Here is a 20,141-nt window from a genome sequence, read left to right on the forward strand (position 1 = left end):
CTCTTCACACTGAAATAACTGAGTCCTTGTGCAACAGGAATCCTCCCTACCAAGGAAATATGAATTAGCACACAACATGTAAAATGCTATAGATCTCTATTTATTTGTTTGTTTAGACAAAGCAAGCCTTTACCTTGTGCAACTGTAAGTGTTAAGTATACAGCTCCCTCTTCTGCCAAGGAGTGGTAGTGCATGCGAAACAGTATGAGCCCTGCCTGCGGGACTGAGTGTATTCAATTATGTTTTCGCCATTTTATACCACATACAAATCTCTCCATTTATACTAGTTACCTAACAATAGACATTTGAAAGTTTGGAGTCAATTAATTATTCAAGCACAAGAAAATAGATTGTTTTGCAGGAGCCCAGTGTACTTACTGGACTAAAAGCAACTCCCAATATGTTAAATGGATAAGGATTTTGGCATAATGCAGAGTTTGTACAGGAATCTCTGCCAGAACAGCAAAGTTTTGAATATTTTTATGGGACAATGTAGATAGAATGCATTGTCTGGCATAAAGGAAAGGATTTTGTCTATTCTTTATAGTAGTTTCTTCAGTTTTGTGATAAATATTTCTGGTAGGTTGTATGGTGACAAAGAAAAATCACATTGATTTTGAATTACATTGTACCCCACCTTGTGCCCATAACTTCCTGGGATAAGCTCCAGCTTCCCTGTGACCCTGAATTAGATAAAGCAGTTAGGATGTGGATGATGGACATTAAGAGTGAATGCCTTATGGGAGCATTTCACACAAAAAAGACAAACCAAGACTACCTCTGGAAGCTTCTATTTTAACATTGTAGTAGTATCTCTGCTCCTTCAAAATAAAATCTGATAAATGAGATTGAGTTTAAGATAAATGTTTAGAATGTTTAAACAGATTTTTAATTTAAGAACAAGGAAAGATTCATTCCAGGCTGAAAAGCAGGAAGAACCAACATATTCGGTGAGTCATCTTCAGGTCTTCACACCTTCAAGCCTTCACGCACCTGAAGATGGCTCCACTACTAAAAGATGTTTCTTCTCCCTATTTTTCAGCCTGGAATTAACCTCTGCTTGCTCCTTTGTAGCCAAGACATGCTGATACAGTTCCCAATTCATACCTTGTTGAACTGACAAAGCTTCATGGAAGAGTTCTAGCATAACAGTTGCTCCCCATACAGTTCACAGCAATGGATGCATTCTGGCAGATACCCTTATTGTTGTACAATGTTACTCTGGAGCTAGGTGGGCATCCTTGGATTGGTTTAAACACAGAATTAAAGTGTGTTCTGCAGATGCTTCTGTCCTGTGCAAGTCCTGACTAGCCGAGCATGTCAAGTTGTTCTAAAAAGAAGAAATCCCCCAAACGTGTTGTCCACCTGGTGGTTGTTCTCCACAGACCCCTGAACGAGCTCAAAGTTGACCTGCTCTCCCAGGGCCAGCTCCAGAAGGCACACTCGGGTCATGGGCCCAGCTGGTCTCTTCTGGTTCTGGTGCAAGGTGGCCACAACCACATCCCCCTTCTTCAGGTGACCCAATGAAGCACCCACTCCGAAGTCCATGGTCACCACAAAGAGGTACACCCCGTCAGCGGACGCCCGGAACACCCCTGTCCTGGGGGAGTAGGCCTGCCCACGGTTCAGCACCACCCTCTCGAACAGCACCGCGCCTGCCTGGTTGGTGCCATCCTGGGTTCCAGCAAGGAACATCACAGGCGACTCGGGCACTGGCCGCAGGATCCCTGAGGAGAGGAGCACAGTTAGAACAAACCCGCCAGCACCGATCTTAACCCACTCATATGCGGCACAGGCTGCTCTCCTGCTGGTACCAGGGAGCCTGGGGATGTCGCCGAACCATGGGGCTACAATCCCGTATCCCAGCAGTGTGATGCTGAGGACTAAGTGCAGGTTAGCAGTGTTGCTTCCCTGGGGTGTGGAAATGCTGCTCTGTTGAGTACAGTGCTACATTGATCTGCCCTTCTTGTGGCACATCTGCCACTTTACAAGGTAGGTTTTTGAATGTATAGTTTATTTCTAGGTAATCAGACCTCTTTGCTACTGCCCCGGATCAGTCCGGCAGTGTGGGGACTATTCTTGAGGGAGCACACTCCTTTACTGGGTACTGGCAGCCTGACGTTCTTTCATTTCCTGATCAAGTTTCCCGCTGGCGTTTAGCATACTGTTTGCTCTGATTTGTGCTGTCTCATCATGGCTTTAGTGTAACCCTGATGAGGACACCTCTTTGTGGCTTCTATGACCTGCACCCCTTTTATGCAAAATCAGCTAGTTCTTAATTCACTTGCATTCATGCGTTAGCTTGAATGCCCATATATTTCCATTTAAAAATAAGGCTAACGTGGAACATCACATTTTTTTGTAAATTGTTTTTCTGATTATGTAGCCTCAGTTAATTTTAAATGATACATTTCAGAGATGTTCATCTCAGAATTGACTTGAAGGTTAAGAGAGCATCTGAAGTGAAAATGAGAAGAGAAAGATTAAATCGTGATGTAAATGCTCTTGAAAGGATTTGTATTTTGGCAGTAAAAGAAATATAAACCTGGTTGATATCAACTTGTCCACCAGAGGGCGATTTTGTCTTAAAAATGGGTTCAAAAGGAAAGTTTCATGACCATGGAAGCCTAATGTTTTGCGTCGGCTTTTAAAGCATCAGGGTAATTTCAGTGCAACATATGGCTATTCCGTGTTTAAAAAGACAGTGATGTGAGATTTCAATGTAAACCCTAATGACAACATCAACATAAATTAATCTAATTTATACACTTTTATGCCATTAATATTAACTTAATATGTATTGCCCTCTATACTACTACTGGGGATTTGCGACTGTTGCTGTATGAGAAAAACATTTGAAAGTGTTTTTAGGCTAACTGCAGGTTACCTGGGGGTTCCAGGGCAGCATCCTTCTTGCTGCGGATCAAGGGGGCTCTGCCTCCTCTGTGGCCCCTGTGTGGATCCTCTTCTTCTCTCTCCTGGTGGCGCCCCCTCTTTCTCTTTTTCTCCTTCCTCTTCACCAACCCCCATAGCCTGTCCAGGTCCAGGGTGGAGTTGGAGGCAGCAAGTCCCTCAGTATTCCCAAAGATGCTGTGGAAGACCTGGACATGATCCTTCAGGTGCCCACGAAGTGAATCCACAGCCTCCTGCAGTTCTCCCACCTTGCCAGTGGGGGCAGTATTTTCAGTGCAGTCGCAGCAAGAGAGGCACTTCTGCTTCTCCAATGTGCTGACCCGGCCACCCAGGACTTGTACCAGCTTCTCCAGGGCCCAGGGGTCACTACCAGAATCATCAGGCCGGTCTCCCATAGGGGACTCTGGGAGATCTGCTGGCCTGTGGTCCCCACTCCTTCTTGCTAGGCCTCTGGTTGTCTGATCTGCCAGTTCAGCTCCAGTGTCTGCACCTGGGTCTCCCTGCTCTTTGCTCTCTAACATCTTCTTAAGAGTTAACAAACTCAAGTTCTGGCTCTGAATCTCCTCTTGCATTTCACGCAGCTTTTCATGGAGAGCGGGAAAGGAGTACTTGTCAGTGTCCTGTGGTGGTTTTTTAATGAACTCCAAGACCTCCATCCCCAGGAGGAACTTCAGAACGTCTGTATGTCTAACTGCATCCTTCAAGAGTGACCCAAAGGAGCTGGAGAGGCGTTTGATCTCACTCACCCTTTGATTGTCTGTCTCCTGCAGGCTGGTGAGCTCCTGGTGGATCTTCCGGAAGGTCACATGCAGTTGGGTGATGTTAAGGAGCAGAGACCTGCTTCTGTCTTGCTCAAAGGCCACAGAGTGTTGAACTTGCTGCAGGCCCTGTTGAAGGTCCTCTACCAAACTGCTCCACTTAGCCCTCCAGACCTCCTGCATTTCCCCATCTTCTTCCAGAGCTACATTTTTCTCCTTGGCCAGATTTGTGATGTGCTTTAAATTGTGTTCCAGTGTGGAGATCTCTGTTTGCAGCCTGGCACAGTCACAGCCCTGGGATGTGTTCTTGTAAATCTGGACAAAAAGGTAGTCGATGTCGCTCTCCAGGCTTTCCAACTGGTTGTCGTACTCAGTGCAGTTCTGGGCCAGCTCATTCACGCGATTGAGCACATCCTGCTTCGCTTCAGCCACGATGAGGCCAGTTTCCATGAACATGACCCTCAGGTCTTTGATGGTTTCTTCAAATTGGTCTTTCAGACTCCGGAAGCCCCTCTGGAGGTCCTTCATGTTGACTTCAGAGAGCTCTTGGTCCTCCTGGAGATTGCTGACCTTCTCTGTGTTCTCGACTACTGTCTGGTTCAGCTCTCTGATGGCTTCCCAAACATCAGGCTCCACTTCCTTTCCCTCAGGCTCCTGCCCTCGCTTCACCTCTGCAATGGAGGCGTTGAGGGCCTGCAAGTTGACCTTTCAGGAAACACAAAGAAAGCAGGTGTGATCAGTCTTTGTCCTACCTGAGAGCGACAGTGTGAGTGGTCTAAGAAAGCCATGATGCAGCTTGTAACCATATACAGTAGATGGTTATGTATTTGAACGTTGAGGTTCTAAATGAGTTCACTAAAACATGTTTATTTCAGATCTTTAACAATGTAACTTTCATTAAAAAAATCTGAAAAAACTCAAGACCAGCTTTTTGATCAGGTGCTCTTTAAGGCCTGAATTGAAATCAGTATTGGAGAGGAAGCAACCTAAATGCAACGTCTTTCAAGGAGCTCTTCAGAAGTCTTAGACACTTTAAATCGTTCTTGCGTTTTCAGTTTTTCTTCTTTGTGGAGAAACTATAGCCATTTTGTGTTAATTTAATCAAACAGCCCCGATGTGTTTTGCAGTACAAAAAAAAATCTTCTGTCTGGATGTGTAGAGAGAAATGAACAATGTTAATGGTGAGGAGTACAGGACACTTGCCTCTGTTAGGCTTGATATTGTAAAATGTGAAACGTCACATTGGGCTACTTGTGCACTTTACCTTGAGTTATCAGGTTTTTCTGAAATTCTCATCAATGTGAATTAAAGATTGTTAAATGACAAGCCTAGATTCTTCTCCTCAAAGTGTGTTGCATTAGTAATCTGTTTTGCATGTGTTATGGATTACAGGACTCCTCATGAGCATCTTTACATATGGTGATATAGTTTTGCAGAGTTTGGTTACACTTTTGTATTTCTGTTTCAGTAGGATTAACCATGTCAGTTTTGAATGTACAGATACTGTATACAGGTTTTTGGTTGACAGAACTGTAATTCTACACACTTCATCTTGTTTGTTGTCAATAACAATCATTTTATCCCCTCTCCATTAACATCTCAATTTGTCTGTTTTACGTCTAGAAAATAGATTGCATGCTTTGTCAGCAATGGATAATAATTCATTCTGGAAGTATGGGGGTTTTATCTGCCCTCACCTGCAATGTCTTCTGGCTGCGTTTGATCTTGCCGTCAGTGTCCATCTTCATAGTGGTAAGGTTGTAGTGCAGCAAGGCCTGCTGGGAGTGCAGCTGCCGCTCCAGGATGTCCTGGCTGGATCTCAGCTGCTCTCTCAGCTGGTCGATCTGGTTGAAGCTCTCCTCCAGCTTGGATTCGAAGCTGCCTGCCCCCCCTCTCTCCTGCCGCATCTCTGCCATGTCCTGGGAGAGGCGCTGCAGGCTGGAGTTGAAGCCGTCCAGAATGGGCTGCAGCTGTGCCATCAACAGGGCCGTCAGCTGGGGCAGGGGCAGCATCCCGGGCCAGTCTGGGAGGGATGGAGATACTGGAGGAACACCCGTAGGCACTGGAAGGGAGAGCTACACTCCACAGGCTTAGAGCGAACGTGTTTCAGTCACAAACAGAAACAGTTTTCAGGGTTGAGTCTCTAGTTGAACAGAAGGACAGTACCTTTTGAGTATCTGTTGACACTCCTGGGCTGGCTGGAGCAGCTGGGGGTAGGCCATCTTACTTACTGCTGATAATATACTGTATGTGCTCAGGTAGATGTGGCAATACTCTGTTACTCAGCACAAAAAAGCTTTTAATCCTAAAACTGTTTGCGTATCTAATTGGGAATATGGTTTCCTCCATCATCCTCTTTTCATTGTCTCCTTTAAGCAGAGGCACAATGCATGTTCAATTCATATTTCATAGCTGGATATGCCACTGCATCCGGGGGTTGTTGCTGCTCTTGTGAGACCTGGCTCCTTCCCATAAGGGAGCATTGGGTTTTCCTTGCCCTGCTCGGGGAGAGAGGAAAGCAATCCGACTGTAACTTGATCCCTTGGCTGTGGGACGTTTGCTCTCTGCTTTCTCTCCACTGCAGCAGAAGCCGCCATCTCGGACAGCAGCTCTCTCGCCCCCTGGTGGGCATGTTTTCTCTGTGGTGCAAGACACCATTAGCCTTTGATGAAAGCTTGTGTAATCAGCTGCATTTTTATGGTGGCTATGGCCGACACTCCAGGGACACAGCAGTGGTGCAGGGATGTTGACTGACAGTTTTCAGCCACGGCTCCACAGACAGGCTACATGAGCTCATGAGTGTGGCCACATGGTAGTGCACATGAGGGTTACCTGCACCAGTCTCACATCTGGGCGGAGTCTTGCACTTCCAGTTCAGAAAAAGCCAGAGGAATGGCTCTGCGAGACAGCGAGGATGATGGAGTGCTGTAGGCTAGATCAATTTAATCTTGACTACAGTGAAATGGAAAATGGATTTTCAGCAGTGCTTAGTTTTTATACAGCAATATGTCTGAAGAATGACTTTTTTAAGCAGCAGCTGCTGGTTCGTCTGCAGCCTGATGTAGGCTGCAAAAGGGGCTGCTGTGTCAGAACTGTGGTGATTGTGTCATAATATTTCCAACTGCTCTTCCAGGAGAGAAAGGAAGGATTTCCTGAGATGTGAAGCACATCTTACCCTGTGACACACTGATGCAGGCTCCTCAGGAGCAGCACATCTGGGGTTGTGATGTTTGCTTACATCATTCTTACAGGATGTACAGTAGACAGCTGATAGTGCTGTAACTGCTCTGTAATTCAGGGTACTGGTTTGATTCTGAGCTGGGGCTCCATGTTCACTTGGGATTCCTCCAGGTGCTCCGGTTTCCTCCCACCTCTTAGAATTGTCTATGAGTGTGAACATATGGGTGCCCTGCCATTCACTCCGGCCAGGGTGCACTTGCTCCTTCTACCCCGGGCTTGTTGCCAGGATCCAGTTTGCTATGACACTTACCTCTTACATGAAAGTTTAATTTGTTCTTTTATACTACACCACTAGAATGAGCTATACAGAATATATACCGCTTCAAGTATGTAGCTGCATCAGCATGTGTAGGCTGCAAAGGAACAGGTAAAGGTTTATTCCATGCTGAAAGAAAACAAAGTTTCGGACGTGGAGCCTTTTTCTGGTGTGAGGGAGCGAGGGAAAGTAGCAATTAAGTCATAGGAGAACAAAAGGCAGAGCAGGTAAGAAGGGGAGCAGCAAGGACATGAGCATGGGTCCAGAATCATGGACATACAACAGGTGAGAATGACTGACTAAGCTCATGGAGAAAAGGAGGAAAAGTGTGGAAAGCAAATTTCGTTTTCTTTTGTTCTCCTATGTCTTTTCCTATGCTACTTTCCGTTTCTCCCTCACACATGAAGAAGGCTCCACTGCAAAAACTTTATTTTCTTTACCTTTCAGCATGGAACAAACCTTTACCTGTTCATATAATAACAATTTTTGTTATTAAACAATGATTAAAAACTTCAAATTAATAGATTTTTGCTGCATGTGATTTCAGATGCACATGTATTTGTCAGATGGCATACCGGTTTTGTTGTGGTGTGAGGAGTCTATGGCAGTGCTGTTTTCTCTTTGTGGTCGGTGCGCATCTTGCAGCTGTGTGATAGGAAGCTGAACATCGTTCTGTTCAGAGTTTGGATCCCCAGTCATCTGTGGCGCTTCCTGAACACCTGTAGATAAACATGAGGGTACAAGGGAAATGTAGCCACAAACCCTGGGCTGTGATGTGTTCAGTAGCAGTGTTTGTGCTACACTGGTGTGTTCAGTAGTTTGGCGCACTGTGTTCAGTGGCTCAGTATAACAGTGCAGCACTATGGGAAGAGGAGCAAGATGCAGGGAATGTATTTTTGCGTTGCCTGAGAATCTTTCACTTTTATTTTAAAGTTTTTTTACAACATAGAGGAACACCCAGTTCTTTCTGTTGTGTCTGAAGCTCTCACGTGTCAGTTTCTGTTGCGGCTGCATGTGTACATCAGGCAGACACTTCCTTTCAGCCCCATTGTGCCTCCATAGCAGCCCTGGGAACAGGCTGCACACCCTTTCCTTTGCCCTATATATAGGGCCTTCGCACAATCAGCCAGTCTTCTCAAAGCCCTTCCCCCAGGCTCTGCACTTCCTCCGTTTGTGGGAAGGAGGGCTGGGGGCTGGCTGACCCCTGCCCTGCAGAGATAAACAAAAAGTTCAACAAGCAGAAGTACCTGGGATTTGAGCATCATCAATGTCCGGCAGTTTGCTTCCTGTCGTCTGATCTCTGGGATGTGAGGCATGAGTGACATCTGGAACTGCAATAGAGAGAGAGCAATGGAGTCGAACAGAGCCCCCAATATACCTCTAACTCTAGTTATTTATGGTCACAGAAAACATTGCAGACTGCAAGTCTTCCACACAGTATAGAAATCTGTTATTTATAGACAAACGTCTGGCAGGGAAATACCCTCATTGTGTCGTCACATTTACTCCAATTTCCATTTTGTCGTGATCAGTGACTGCCCATAGACTCCAAGCTCCTGAGCGAGCAGGCCCACGTTGACAGTGTTGACAATATTATTAATAATAATAATTTCTTACACTTAAATAGCACTTTTCTGGACACTCCACTCAAAGCACTTTTACAAGTAATGGGGATCCCCTCCACCACCACCAATATGTAGCCCCACCTGGATGATGCAACAGCAGCCATAGTGCGCCAGTACACTCACCACACACCAGCTATCAGTGGGGAGGAGAACAGAGGGATGAAGCCAGGTCATGGTTTGGGATATTAGGAAGCCATGACTGGTAAAAGCCTGTGGTAAAATGTGGCCAGGACACTGGGCTAACACCCGTACTCTTTTAGAGCAAGGCCCTGAGGTTTTTAATTACTGCAGAAAGTCAGGACCTCGATTTTACGTCTCATGTAAAGGACAGCACCTTTTTACAGTATAGTGTCCCTGTTCACACAGACTGCAGGGCGAGCACGCCCTGCTGGCCCCACTAACACCTCTTCCAGCAGCAACCTTAGTTTTTACCATCTGCTTAGCTTCAGTGGGCTGCCAGTTGCTGCTGGAAAAGGTGTTAGTGGGGCCAGCTGGTGGCATTCACCCTGTAGTCTGTGTGGGTCCTAATGCCCCAGTATAGTGGACAGGGACACTATACTGTAAAAAGTTGCTGTCCTTTGGATGAGACATAAAACCAAGGTCCTGAGTCTCTGTGGTCATTGAAAATCCCAAGTAGCTCCTCACCACTCCTCAGCTAACAAAAAACTTGTGACCTGCAAACTCTGGGCTATTACCTGTCCCCATTAGCTGTAAAGTGCTTTGAGTGGAGTGTCCAGAAAAGTGCTATATAAATGTAAGCAATTATTAATGAATTATTATTAACAACAAATCACTTATTGTAGAACCTGACTCTCCCTGGTTGACAATAGTTTACACCAATGCAAATGCCACTGAACAGTTTTATAGAACAGGAATTTCAGCTTTTGCATGTCCTAAAGTGAGACATAATGTCCTGGTTTTCCATTACTTAACTGAACAAAATATTTTGTTGCATAAGTCGTACAAGAACTACAGGTAGTGATGGAGACCACTGGTGTCCGAGTGCTGGATCATTGCAAAATAAAGTGCTATGTTAATGTTTGATGACAGTCCCCTGCTGTACGGTAAGCTGCTGAGAGAGACGGAGCTGTACCTGTGTCCTCACACTCATGCCCACCATGTCCTGGACAGCACCGCCACTCCAGAAAAGACACAGCCTTCTGCTCCTCTTTGTACAAGGGCCTCGTGGACAGCTTGTACCTGGCAGCACACAGACAGTATCATCATCGATCCAGCTGAACTGGCACTGAACCGCACAGTTCCTGTCTGTCAACACTGCTGCACAGACCTGTCTCTCCCTAGAGGGGGCAGTGAGGAGGAGGAAGGGAGGACGAAGAGTGTAGTAATGAAGAGGACAGTGAGGAGGAGGAGGGCAGTGATGAGGAGGGCAGTCAGAAGGTGGATAATAGTGGTGAGGAAAGTGATGTACAGTGAGCACAGTGAAGAGCTTTGACGTGGAAACAGATGAAAATGAAACACAATACCACTCACAGTAAGGATTAGAACAACACAGTTGTGTCCTGGCCCTACGCATCATACAGGGCGTTATGTAGACTGTCCTGCAAGAGGAACAGTAGGACAATTAAACTGTTTCCTGTCTTTGAATTGGGAGACTGCTGCTGTGGAGTCAGACATGACCAGTGTGTGTAAAGAAACACTTACATGACCAGCTGGCAGCCAGGGGAGCTGATGGGACAGGGACTCTGTGCTTTGATGGTGTACTTCTCTGTGCCGCAGGACACTGCCACTGTCACCATGCGCCAGGTCACGAAGGTACACCAGTTCCTGAGGGCACAACACAGGCTCAGTCCACAGTGTGGAAACATTTATTATTACACTCGGAAAAAATGTAATCAATAGCAGCAGACAAAAGTATGTGTACTGATTAATTATGACTAATCAGCATCCTAATTAATTTGCTAGAATTTCTTTAGTGCCACTCAGTAGGATGAAGAGCTAAGTACACCTGGAAAAGTTTCATTGGCAAGTGATTTACCAAATGATACTTGTACCCCAGTGCTGGTGAATAACACTGGCTGAATGTGAGCATTTTCACTGCCAATAAAAAGCATCTCCTTCAGCTCGCTCCCCACAGCCCTTCCCCTGTGTGCTTGTCTGCTCCACGTGGGACACCAGGGCTGAAGACAGTGTGCTGTGATGATCAGTGGGAAGCCATGCTCTACAATATTGCATTCAACTCAATGGGAGAGGGATGTCATTAGCACATTGGGCAAAATGATCTCTGGATGTAAAACTGTTGCACAGTGTGTCAAGTCCACCAATCTCCCTGCACCATTGCAGTGCAGAAGCACAGGATGATCAATATTTTTTTTAATTTTCACAAATAAGAATCCTAGGGATTACACAATACTTGCTTTCCCTCCCAACAACTGACAGAAACTCTCATACAGCAGCTAGCAAACACCCTCTACACCATATGAACACAAGAAAGGTTATCAATGACAGGATAGCTCCACTCAGCACACTCTTTTGTTTGCTGGCAACTGTCAGGATTACATACAGCTGTTTCTTGAAAGAAGCCATGGTGTTGTTTTCAACAGCTTGGGTACGGAGCTTGTTACAGACTTGTTACAGTAAGTGCCCCCTGGTCTTAGTTCTCAATGTAGTTCCCACTTGTGTCCTTGTGGTATTTCACCATTCAAACTGGAGAAATCAGCAGTGTTGACCCCCCTCCCAGACAACCAACAGTACCAGTAAACCTGCTCTCCCTGCCCCCACTTCTCACAGTGCTCCCAGGGCACCATGCACAATGCGGCTCTCCCTGCCAGGCCTTTCTGTTTCAGAGGGGTTATTTGCTTTGTTCCAAAGGCACCATTGTTGCCCTGTTCTTTTAACAGCTGCTGAAAGCCAATTCCCACACTCCACCGCCCTGCAGCTGTGAGCTGAGCTGAAGGTACTCGCACCTGCAACAGCACGAGCGAGTGGAATCAGCATGCGCCCTACATCATTCCTGTAGTCACTCATCTTTAAGATTAATCAAGAAAAGAGGGAGAGGGTGTTTTGATCCCAGATGAATCATGAATTGTATGCAAGAGTGGATTTCTTGATTTCTGTGACATTTCTGTTATTGGCTTATGCAATTAAAACAGTTTAACGCTACTCCTGATTACAAGGCTGTCACAGTCACATGATTGCTGGGATGCTGAATCCTCCTCAAGTAGCTAAACCAGTAAAAGTCCTTGTTCAAGGCATTTTTGAGCCCTGTATTCCAGACATCACAGGTTTGAGTCTCATCTCTGCCATTAGCTCAGCCTGGCAAGGTTTGGCAAGTACATTTGGTTAAACCAGAATCCATAGAACATGACGGCTCTCCAAGTGCAGGAGAGTTATCAGCTTTGTCAGTAGGATCTGCATCAGTCCTCCAATCGACACTAATGATCCTGGAGGTTCTGAAGGACTCACAGTGTCCTCCAGTAGCCCGTCTGAGATGATCATGATCATGTGTGCACAAGTGGTACAGTGACAAAGCCAAGTGGATTAATAACCCTGATCCCAGACTGCAGCATTTAAACATCAGTACATAAACAAAAATGCTGAGAACTAAAATGTTTCTAAGCCATGTGATAAACAAACTTAGATTTTTTTTCAAAACCCTTTTCAGTGATAACATTCCTTCACTGGGGACATCTCCAACTGTCTCTGGGACTACCATATCTCATTTGCTTGTTATTCTCCACGAATGACCTCTTACAAAGCTAAGGGTGACTTTATATAAGTGCTCACTTGGACAAAGGTTGATCTGTAAGATCCAAGCGTCACGGAGTTCGAGTTGTGTGAGGAGCCCACAGGACACAAACGCAAGTGAGACCTGGCTCTGCAGGTGTTGTGTTGGACAAATATGCTCACATGTCTTGTTCTCTCCCAAGTGGAAAAGGAGTAAATGCCAGAGAGGCAAATCTGAAAATAAATGGTAATTCCATAAGAAAAGAGTTTAAAAGCAGTAACTCAAGTAAAGATTTCGTAATTAATTCTAAAACAGAAGCCCAAAGAACACAGACTGAGAAAGCATGGTCTCTGAGTTTAAGTGGAATATTCCCAGCATGAATGAGTCAGAGCTGGAACAATTCAACGTGCAACAAAGGAAATAAATATGGTCGGACACAAGCAACTGAATAAATTAGATGTCGAGGGGACATTTTAGAAACCTCAAAAGAATATTGCAGCACCATCTCCAGGAGCTATTCCACCTGACTTGGGAAAGGGAGGACATTGGCATTTAAGCTGCTAATGCCAAAGTTGCTATTGTTAAGCAGCGGATTGTTGATTCCCTGGGAAAGGGACTAACTCAAAAGTGTATTTTTCCCTTTATCCGTAGATCAGTGGGCTAAGGTCGATCACAACAGTGGGAACATTGGTCTCCTGATCTGTGGCTGCTTGGAAAATCCCTGTCACTGTTGGCCAGTGATGTGACTCTGCTCCAGCCAGCAAGGTACGGATCAGGGAGGTCTAGTGCCTGGGGTGTGTGTTGGGAAGCGGGTGCTGCCAGGGATTTCTACTTGTTTGCTAAGAGCATGAGACTGTGCTGAGCACTGGCTCTGTTTCCCAACTGGAGAGGGAGGGCTTTATGGATTCTGCTTCACTCTTAGAGCCCTCCTGCAAATCCAGGAGATCTTCTCTCTTTAGTGGGCCTTTGATTTTCCATATCTCCGCACAGCCTCAGTCTGGGACACAGTATTCTTGCACATCGAAGCCTCCATCCAAATGCTCCATTAATCAAAACAAATTGTGTCAGTGATTTGAAGATGAGTAGCAGATGTTTAATGTATGAGATAAAGTTGTATCCTTTTCAGTGTGGCATATGGTAATAACATTGGTCTTTAAAATGAACTTCTTATGCAACATTTCTGGAACTGTCTTTTGTGCAGAGGCAGAGCAACACTCTATAAAAGCTTTATTAAGTAAGGGCCCCTAAAGAAGCTGTGCAACACTGACTCTGTAACATGAACTCTGCCACATCTGGGGACAGACAGTGGAACCATTGTCTCCCAGGCACTAAAGAGGGAATACTGCTGCATGAACTCATTACACCTGAGATTTCATCAAAAAGAAACTAAAAGAAAACCAGCTAATAAAACCTGCTGTCAATGTACAGCATAATGAGCTGTGAAAAAGATCCTGTGCTGAAGTTCTTGGTGCTTGCCTCACATGCCTCTAACTTTTCAGCTGGATATGAACATGAGCAGAGAGGTCACCACGACTGCTAAGGCAGCCAGCATTACCTTCCACAAGATGCCACAGTAATGTCATTATACTGGCCGGTTTAATTGTTTCAAGTTTCTTGCTCAAACAAGAATGCACCACTGGTGAAGACCATTACTGCTGATTTCCAGGGGTACAAGGCAGGCTCTCGCCAGCGTGGGGCTGACACTTCCTCCTCATGCTCCAGAACATTACGTCAGATCACACAAGCTCACAGATGGATGTTCCCATTGTTCCAGAGACCTTGGCCAGCTGACCTTGCATCTTCACACAAAAGCCAAGCTAAACAAGACTGACTGTCATGTCTTCTAGTTCAAAGGAAAAACAAAATCAGTGGAATAAGCAAAAGGTCATTTTCCTCTTGAGTGTTGCCATGGAGACACAAAATGAAAAGAGCGTTCAGGCAGGCAAGCCTTTTAGCTTTGGTTTTAGGCATGAGAGATGAAGGAAGAAAGATCCTAATTGAAAACCTTGTTAAGACAGCAGAGGGAGGGAGAGTTAGCACGCTTCAGGGGAGCTCCTGTATCGCTCATCGCTCATCCAGGGGAGAGTTGACGTATGGGGGCCATAGACAGCACTGACACTTTCAGAGGCACTCTGGGGTGTGTCACCAGAGGCCGAGGGGAGAGACGCAGAGATAAAGTGAGGACATCTGACAGGACTTCTGTAAAGGTTCACACTGCTACTCCTGGAGAGAAATACCCCTCTAGCTAACCATATGGTAACCCACTTAAGTTGATCATTCTAACATGCTATTACTAATACACAACAGAAAAGACAGCTGTGCAGGAGTTCTTTTGTGCTATAGCTTTATATATCAGGTGTTCAGGAGAACCACAGTCCTACTGACTGCTTAGGCAAATAATGATAATGTCCAGTCATTACTTTATCAATAGTAGATGAAGGCTGTCTGTCTGGGGTAAAGGGGATGTTTGGTGTCTTTGGATGCCCCAATTCAAGGCACTCCTCTGCTTGTAAGCCGTTATGATCTTGGCTGGGGCTGGGGGCTCTAATGCTTGGGGGATTGCCTGAGATGGCACTTCAAACCCGAGTCCGAACACATGTTGCAGCAAAGGCATGTTTTAGAAGCTGGGCCTCCTTTAGGAATAAAACTGGGGCAGAGCAGCAAGACCCTACAGGACTGAACATAAGTTCTCATTGTACTGCAGTTTGACTCCTGGTTTGCCAGCTGTGTGCACGACTGCCAGAACAGGGTTTTGCTCTAAGACACAAGATAAAATACTATTTGTTATCATATACTGTATGTTAAATTAACATAATGAGTTATGTTAACATACTGTATATTGTTGTTTCACGAATCTGAACCACAGTTTCCAGCAGTTAGCTTAGGGTCCAAATGGCAGTGAACAGCTTCTGTATTTCCTGCAAGAGAGGAGGGAGAAGCAGAGATCACAAAATACAATGCATTCTTCTGATCAACCTCCAGCTTTGTTTTGATTGACTTGGATGAGGAAGGAAGTCCCTGATAGATTCTGTATCCTGGGATACTTTCCCACACTTGTTCCAGAGAGACAGGAGGGCTGCAGTGTCCCCAGTACCCTGGGCTGCTGTTTCACTCAGGGGCTCTCAGAATTGAAAGCAGCCCCTGGCTGCAGCAGACTTCCTGGAGATGACATCATTGCACTGCTGCTGGCTGCTGTCTCTGATGACTAGTCAGAGAGGAGTCGGGTGTCACACTGCCTGTCAGTGTCCACTAGCTCCCCATGGCTGCATGCAACTGATGTGAAACTCCCCCTGTTACAGTATGTCTGCTTTCTTTCATCAGAACATAAGAAACATCACAAATGAGAGGGAAATCAAGTGGCCCACAGATCCTGTTTTATAAAACAATAGATTTTAATAGTTAATTGATTCCAGGCCGTCATCCAGTTGTTTCTTGAAACCAACATGTCAGCTTCAACAACATAGCTGAGCAGCTTGTTCCATACATCCACTACTCTATATGTAAAGAAACGTCACCAGTTCTCAGTTTTATATGCAAGCATTCCATGTAGCTGCCCCCTCTCCATACTCACACTCTGTGGTCATTTAAAATCCCAGGGCATTTATTGAAAAGAGTATTACCCTGGTGTACTGGTTAAATTTCCCTCTGGCCTTTACCAATCATGGCCTCCAAATAAACCCCATCTATGAATTGAGTTATCACTCTGTTCTCCTCCCCACTGATAGCTGATGTGTGGTGAGTGTACTGGTGCACTTTGGCTGCTGTCGCATCATCCAGGTGGGACTGCACATTGGTGGTGGTGGAGGGGGGTCCCCATTACCTGTAAAGCGTTTTGAGTGGAGTGTCCAATAAAGAACTATATACAGTAAGTGTAAGGAATTATTATTATTATTATTATTAATTACTGCAACAATGAAAACAGTCTCTGCCTGCCTCCAGGTGGCTCCTCAACACTCCTCAGCTAACAAAACGCTTGTGACCTGCAAGCTCTGGGCTTCATCAGCAACGCTAATGACACCAACATGCATTAATCGATTTTAATTCTAACTCTGGTGATGTAATTCAGTTTGTGCAATTGTCCACTGGACACAGGAAATACACTCCACGTTGTATCCACACTGCCTGGATATACTGCTGGGGGTTGTTTTTAAATGTTTTTTTGTAATTCTATGGAATTCTATTGTACAGTAAACACTCGTGTTAATGGACCCTGATATAACGAAAAAAGAGTTTGGTCAAAGTCAAATGTGTATGAAATAAATATTTCATCAATATTTTTCGGGTTGCGCCAATTTTTAAGCGCATCGGTCTGTGACCATTGCAAGCGACGGTTTTCAGGGGGACAACAGCATTCGCACTACGAGCCGCCCGGCACAACCCGAGCCCGGTTTGGCAGGGTCTCTCTGCCGCTTGCAACTAACTGATCAGCGATCAGCCAGGTATTTAACCTCTTGCTCGCCATTGCCCTGGTACTTTCTTATTCAAGTAGTTTTCTCGCACCAAGGATTCCTGTAAATTTGTGCTCCAGCTATCCATCTCCTGATCCAGCCCACTAGTATTTCCTTGTGTCCTGATCCCGCCAGCCCGGTTTTCTCCTTCCGCACCAGTGCAGCGGCAGTCCTGGGTATCCGGACCACCCTCTCTTCTCCATGACTTATCTCTTCACAATCTCCCTTCGTCGGCTTGAGTCTGCAGCACTCTCGGATTTCCCTAGCGGCCCTTCGTGCATCTCCGTGGCCAAGCCCTGGTGTAGCACTTTACTTCGGTAGTTCTATACTGTATTTGTGCACAGCAAGATATTAACTGTGTCTTGCATTATATATGAGTTATGACTAGCTTTGTCAAAAACCCAAAACTCAATTAAGTGTGTGAAGCTTTACTATCCATTTGTATAGTACACATACTGTATACTGTCTTATGTATCACGAAACGAATGTCTTACCAATCTGAAAAATGTTACAAAGTCAATAAAAATGCAATCTGAAAATGTTATAGTAGTGAAAATTGTGCAAATTTAAACTGCTTTATATATAGTTACAGTACGGTAAGTTACAGTATTTCCGTACAGTACGGAAATGATAAATATGGTAAAAGTTAAAAGACCATGACTAGTTTTGCGAACGTTGTGCGTAGTACAAGAGACAGTTACTCTGAGCAACCCTGCTGTTAAATTTAAATTATTTAATGTGCTAAATTTGATACTGACACTAAGACATACATTCACACGCAAATTATATTCACATTCAATTTTTTCACATGCAAATACCCCGGACTTTTATCTGTAGTTATTCTGCTTTTATCAGATCCTCCACTAATCCGTTAACGCTATCAAAGCTACCTTTTGTAAGAGTGTCTTCTAAGCAAATAATTCTGAGAACACTGGACTCTTGACGTCAGTCTAGTTTGTGCCTTACATAGAAGTACAGCCTTGCTGCCTACAGCCTGCTCTTGACCAGTTAACTGGAGGGACCCATTCAAAGTGAACAGGAGTCACTGAATTGAGTTTCACAGTAGGAGCAGTTTTCCCACAAGTGTGACTGCACCAGCTGTAACACCACAATACCTGTGGCCTGTCGGACACTGCTGATATTCTAAACCTGAACATACTTCAGCCTGGCACTCTAAACGGGAACGTACATGAGGCAATCAGTTCAAACTGAAACACACTGCAGCCCAGCAGTCTAACACAGAGTGGCCAAACACAATGCTTCACACATCTTGAGGCACTCTTGACTGTTGCAGGGCTGTAAGCTATTAAATTAATGGCAAGTCAAAAAGAATGTTGAGCTCTTTACTTCACGGGAAAAACTGTAAGTACAACTGCTGATAAAGAAATAATTGTAGTAGTTTTACTCAGGCCACTCCAGGATGTATTACAACAAAAATGGATTTGATGCCATGCAGATTAGACTTATTTATATGCATTAACAGAGACTGCAAACCTTAAATAACCACTCCTTAAGTGATCACTGAAGACAACAGCAGAAAGAACACAGGAAGTGTTCTGGTGATTATAATAATTTACAATTGATTACTGTTGCATAAAGTGAAACATATGCCTATTTAACTGAATAGAGAATGTTGTGTGTACAGTACCAGAAGCACTGAAAGGAAATTCCCTGGTTCCCAGGGCCTGTGTGCACAGAGACGCAAGCAGCAGTCTGAACACATGTATAATTGCAAATGTTCAGGCTAATCACAGTTTTCAAAACCCTGAATTCCCACTGATCACAGATTTCCAGAAGGTTAGTTCTGTACATGACAACCACCTCAGCTTCAGAAAAATGTAACTGATACAGTAAGGATTTAAAATATTTAAAAACAATGTACTGTATTCTTGGGGCCATCTTCTTGTTAGAACTTGATGATTTTGAAAAAACTGCCAAAAGAGCTTTTATAATGTATCCCTAAATATATGATTCTATATTGTTTTCAGAAAGGCATTTAAAACACATCAAATCAGTATCGTGACCAGTATCAGTATCGCATTTGTGATCTGTACTTTATACTGTATATATACACTCTATACTCAATATTATTGGCTCCAGTGAAACTGGAAAAATTATTAAACAGTAAATTCAGTTTAATACATTTTATTAAACCTTTCTCATGTGCAAATTAAAGTTTTTGAAATGTATTTAAAAGTGATTCAGTTTGGAGTAAAGATTACAAGTGTCTGCATACACTGTAATGTATGTATGTAACAGTATGTAACAAACACAGATTTACAAAAAGATTATTTTTTTTCTTTTGCTATTCAACATGTAAGCCAACCTCTCTTTTGGAGTGTACTAATAATTCTTTTGCTTCCCTGCCGTTCATGATCTAAACGCACAGTGATATTGTGACTTTGTGTTAGCCGTGTGTCTCCCAGGAATTCAGAACTCACCCTATGCGAGCAGGATGGTGTGTGCCCCCTGTTTCTCCAGTAGGAGGAGCTGTGTCCACCCTCACTGCTGTGGGGTCCCTGGGACCAGCTGTATTCGCGTGGTGTCCATGTGTCCTGGTGTGATGGTGCAGTCCGAACCTGGTGGAGGGGAAGTTATCCCAGGTGCCCTTCCCCATGACCTCATCGGGCTCATCTTCAATCCCAGGGTCCCGAGCCCTGAGGTCAGAGTGCACCAAAAGGGGTCCCAGAACGAGCAAGAGTATCCTCCCAACCATGTCGTCTCTGCTCAGCCAGCTGCCAAAACTAGTCTCTGCGTAGGAATGCTGTTTGTTTTTTTCAGGCATTGCTTTAAGTGCTTTAATTCCCCCCACCCCATCCCGGGTACCTCCTCCCATTCCTTCAAACCCCTCCCCTCCTCCATAAGGTTTCACAGCTTCAACAATGGTCGGAAATGAACCTCCCGCCCCAGTCAGCCTCCTCTGCAAAGGTCATAGGCCCTGGAACAATTGTAGTTGTACTTTCCACAGCACTGAATCTCTGGAGGTCTCCTCTCTCTCTCTCCTTGGCCCTGGAGAACTGCGGGAAAATTGTTAGTTGCTTTTGGCAGGTCTCTGGAATTCTTATCAAGCTCCTCTCCTCCTTCTCCTTCTTTCCTCTTCTTACAAGGGCAGGAAAGGGATGTTAGTAGGTTTCACTGGATCATACTGAAGGGGGGAGGGATGTGTGACGATCGTGTTCAGAGCTACGGTATATGTAAGATGTGAGGGACTGTGGA

General features: G+C 44.8%; 1 protein-coding gene across 2 annotated transcripts; it reads right to left on the reverse strand.

The window, feature by feature from the left end:
- Positions 1-86: 86 nt before the first annotated feature.
- On the reverse strand, positions 87-19,683 carry mmrn2a (multimerin 2a). Of its 2 annotated transcripts, none has more exons than XM_088916056.1 (8): positions 19,367-19,683; positions 10,455-10,577; positions 9,886-9,992; positions 8,415-8,498; positions 7,743-7,886; positions 5,369-5,694; positions 2,888-4,376; positions 87-1,727 (listed from the first exon to the last, which is right to left on the reverse strand). In XM_088916056.1, the coding sequence occupies exons 1-8, from the start codon at positions 19,639-19,641 to the stop codon at positions 1,321-1,323; spliced, it is 2,955 nt and encodes a 984-aa protein (XP_088772182.1). In that variant the 5' UTR covers positions 19,642-19,683; the 3' UTR covers positions 87-1,320. The 2 variants fall into 2 exon arrangements, with proteins under 2 accessions (XP_088772182.1, XP_088772181.1); XM_088916055.1 differs by having other exon boundaries at positions 5,369-5,712.
- Between the last annotated feature and the right edge of the window lie 458 nt (positions 19,684-20,141).

This window comes from Atractosteus spatula, chromosome 5 (assembly GCF_055471065.1).
Source record: "Atractosteus spatula isolate fAtrSpa1 chromosome 5, fAtrSpa1.hap1, whole genome shotgun sequence".
NCBI lineage: Eukaryota > Metazoa > Chordata > Actinopteri > Semionotiformes > Lepisosteidae > Atractosteus > Atractosteus spatula.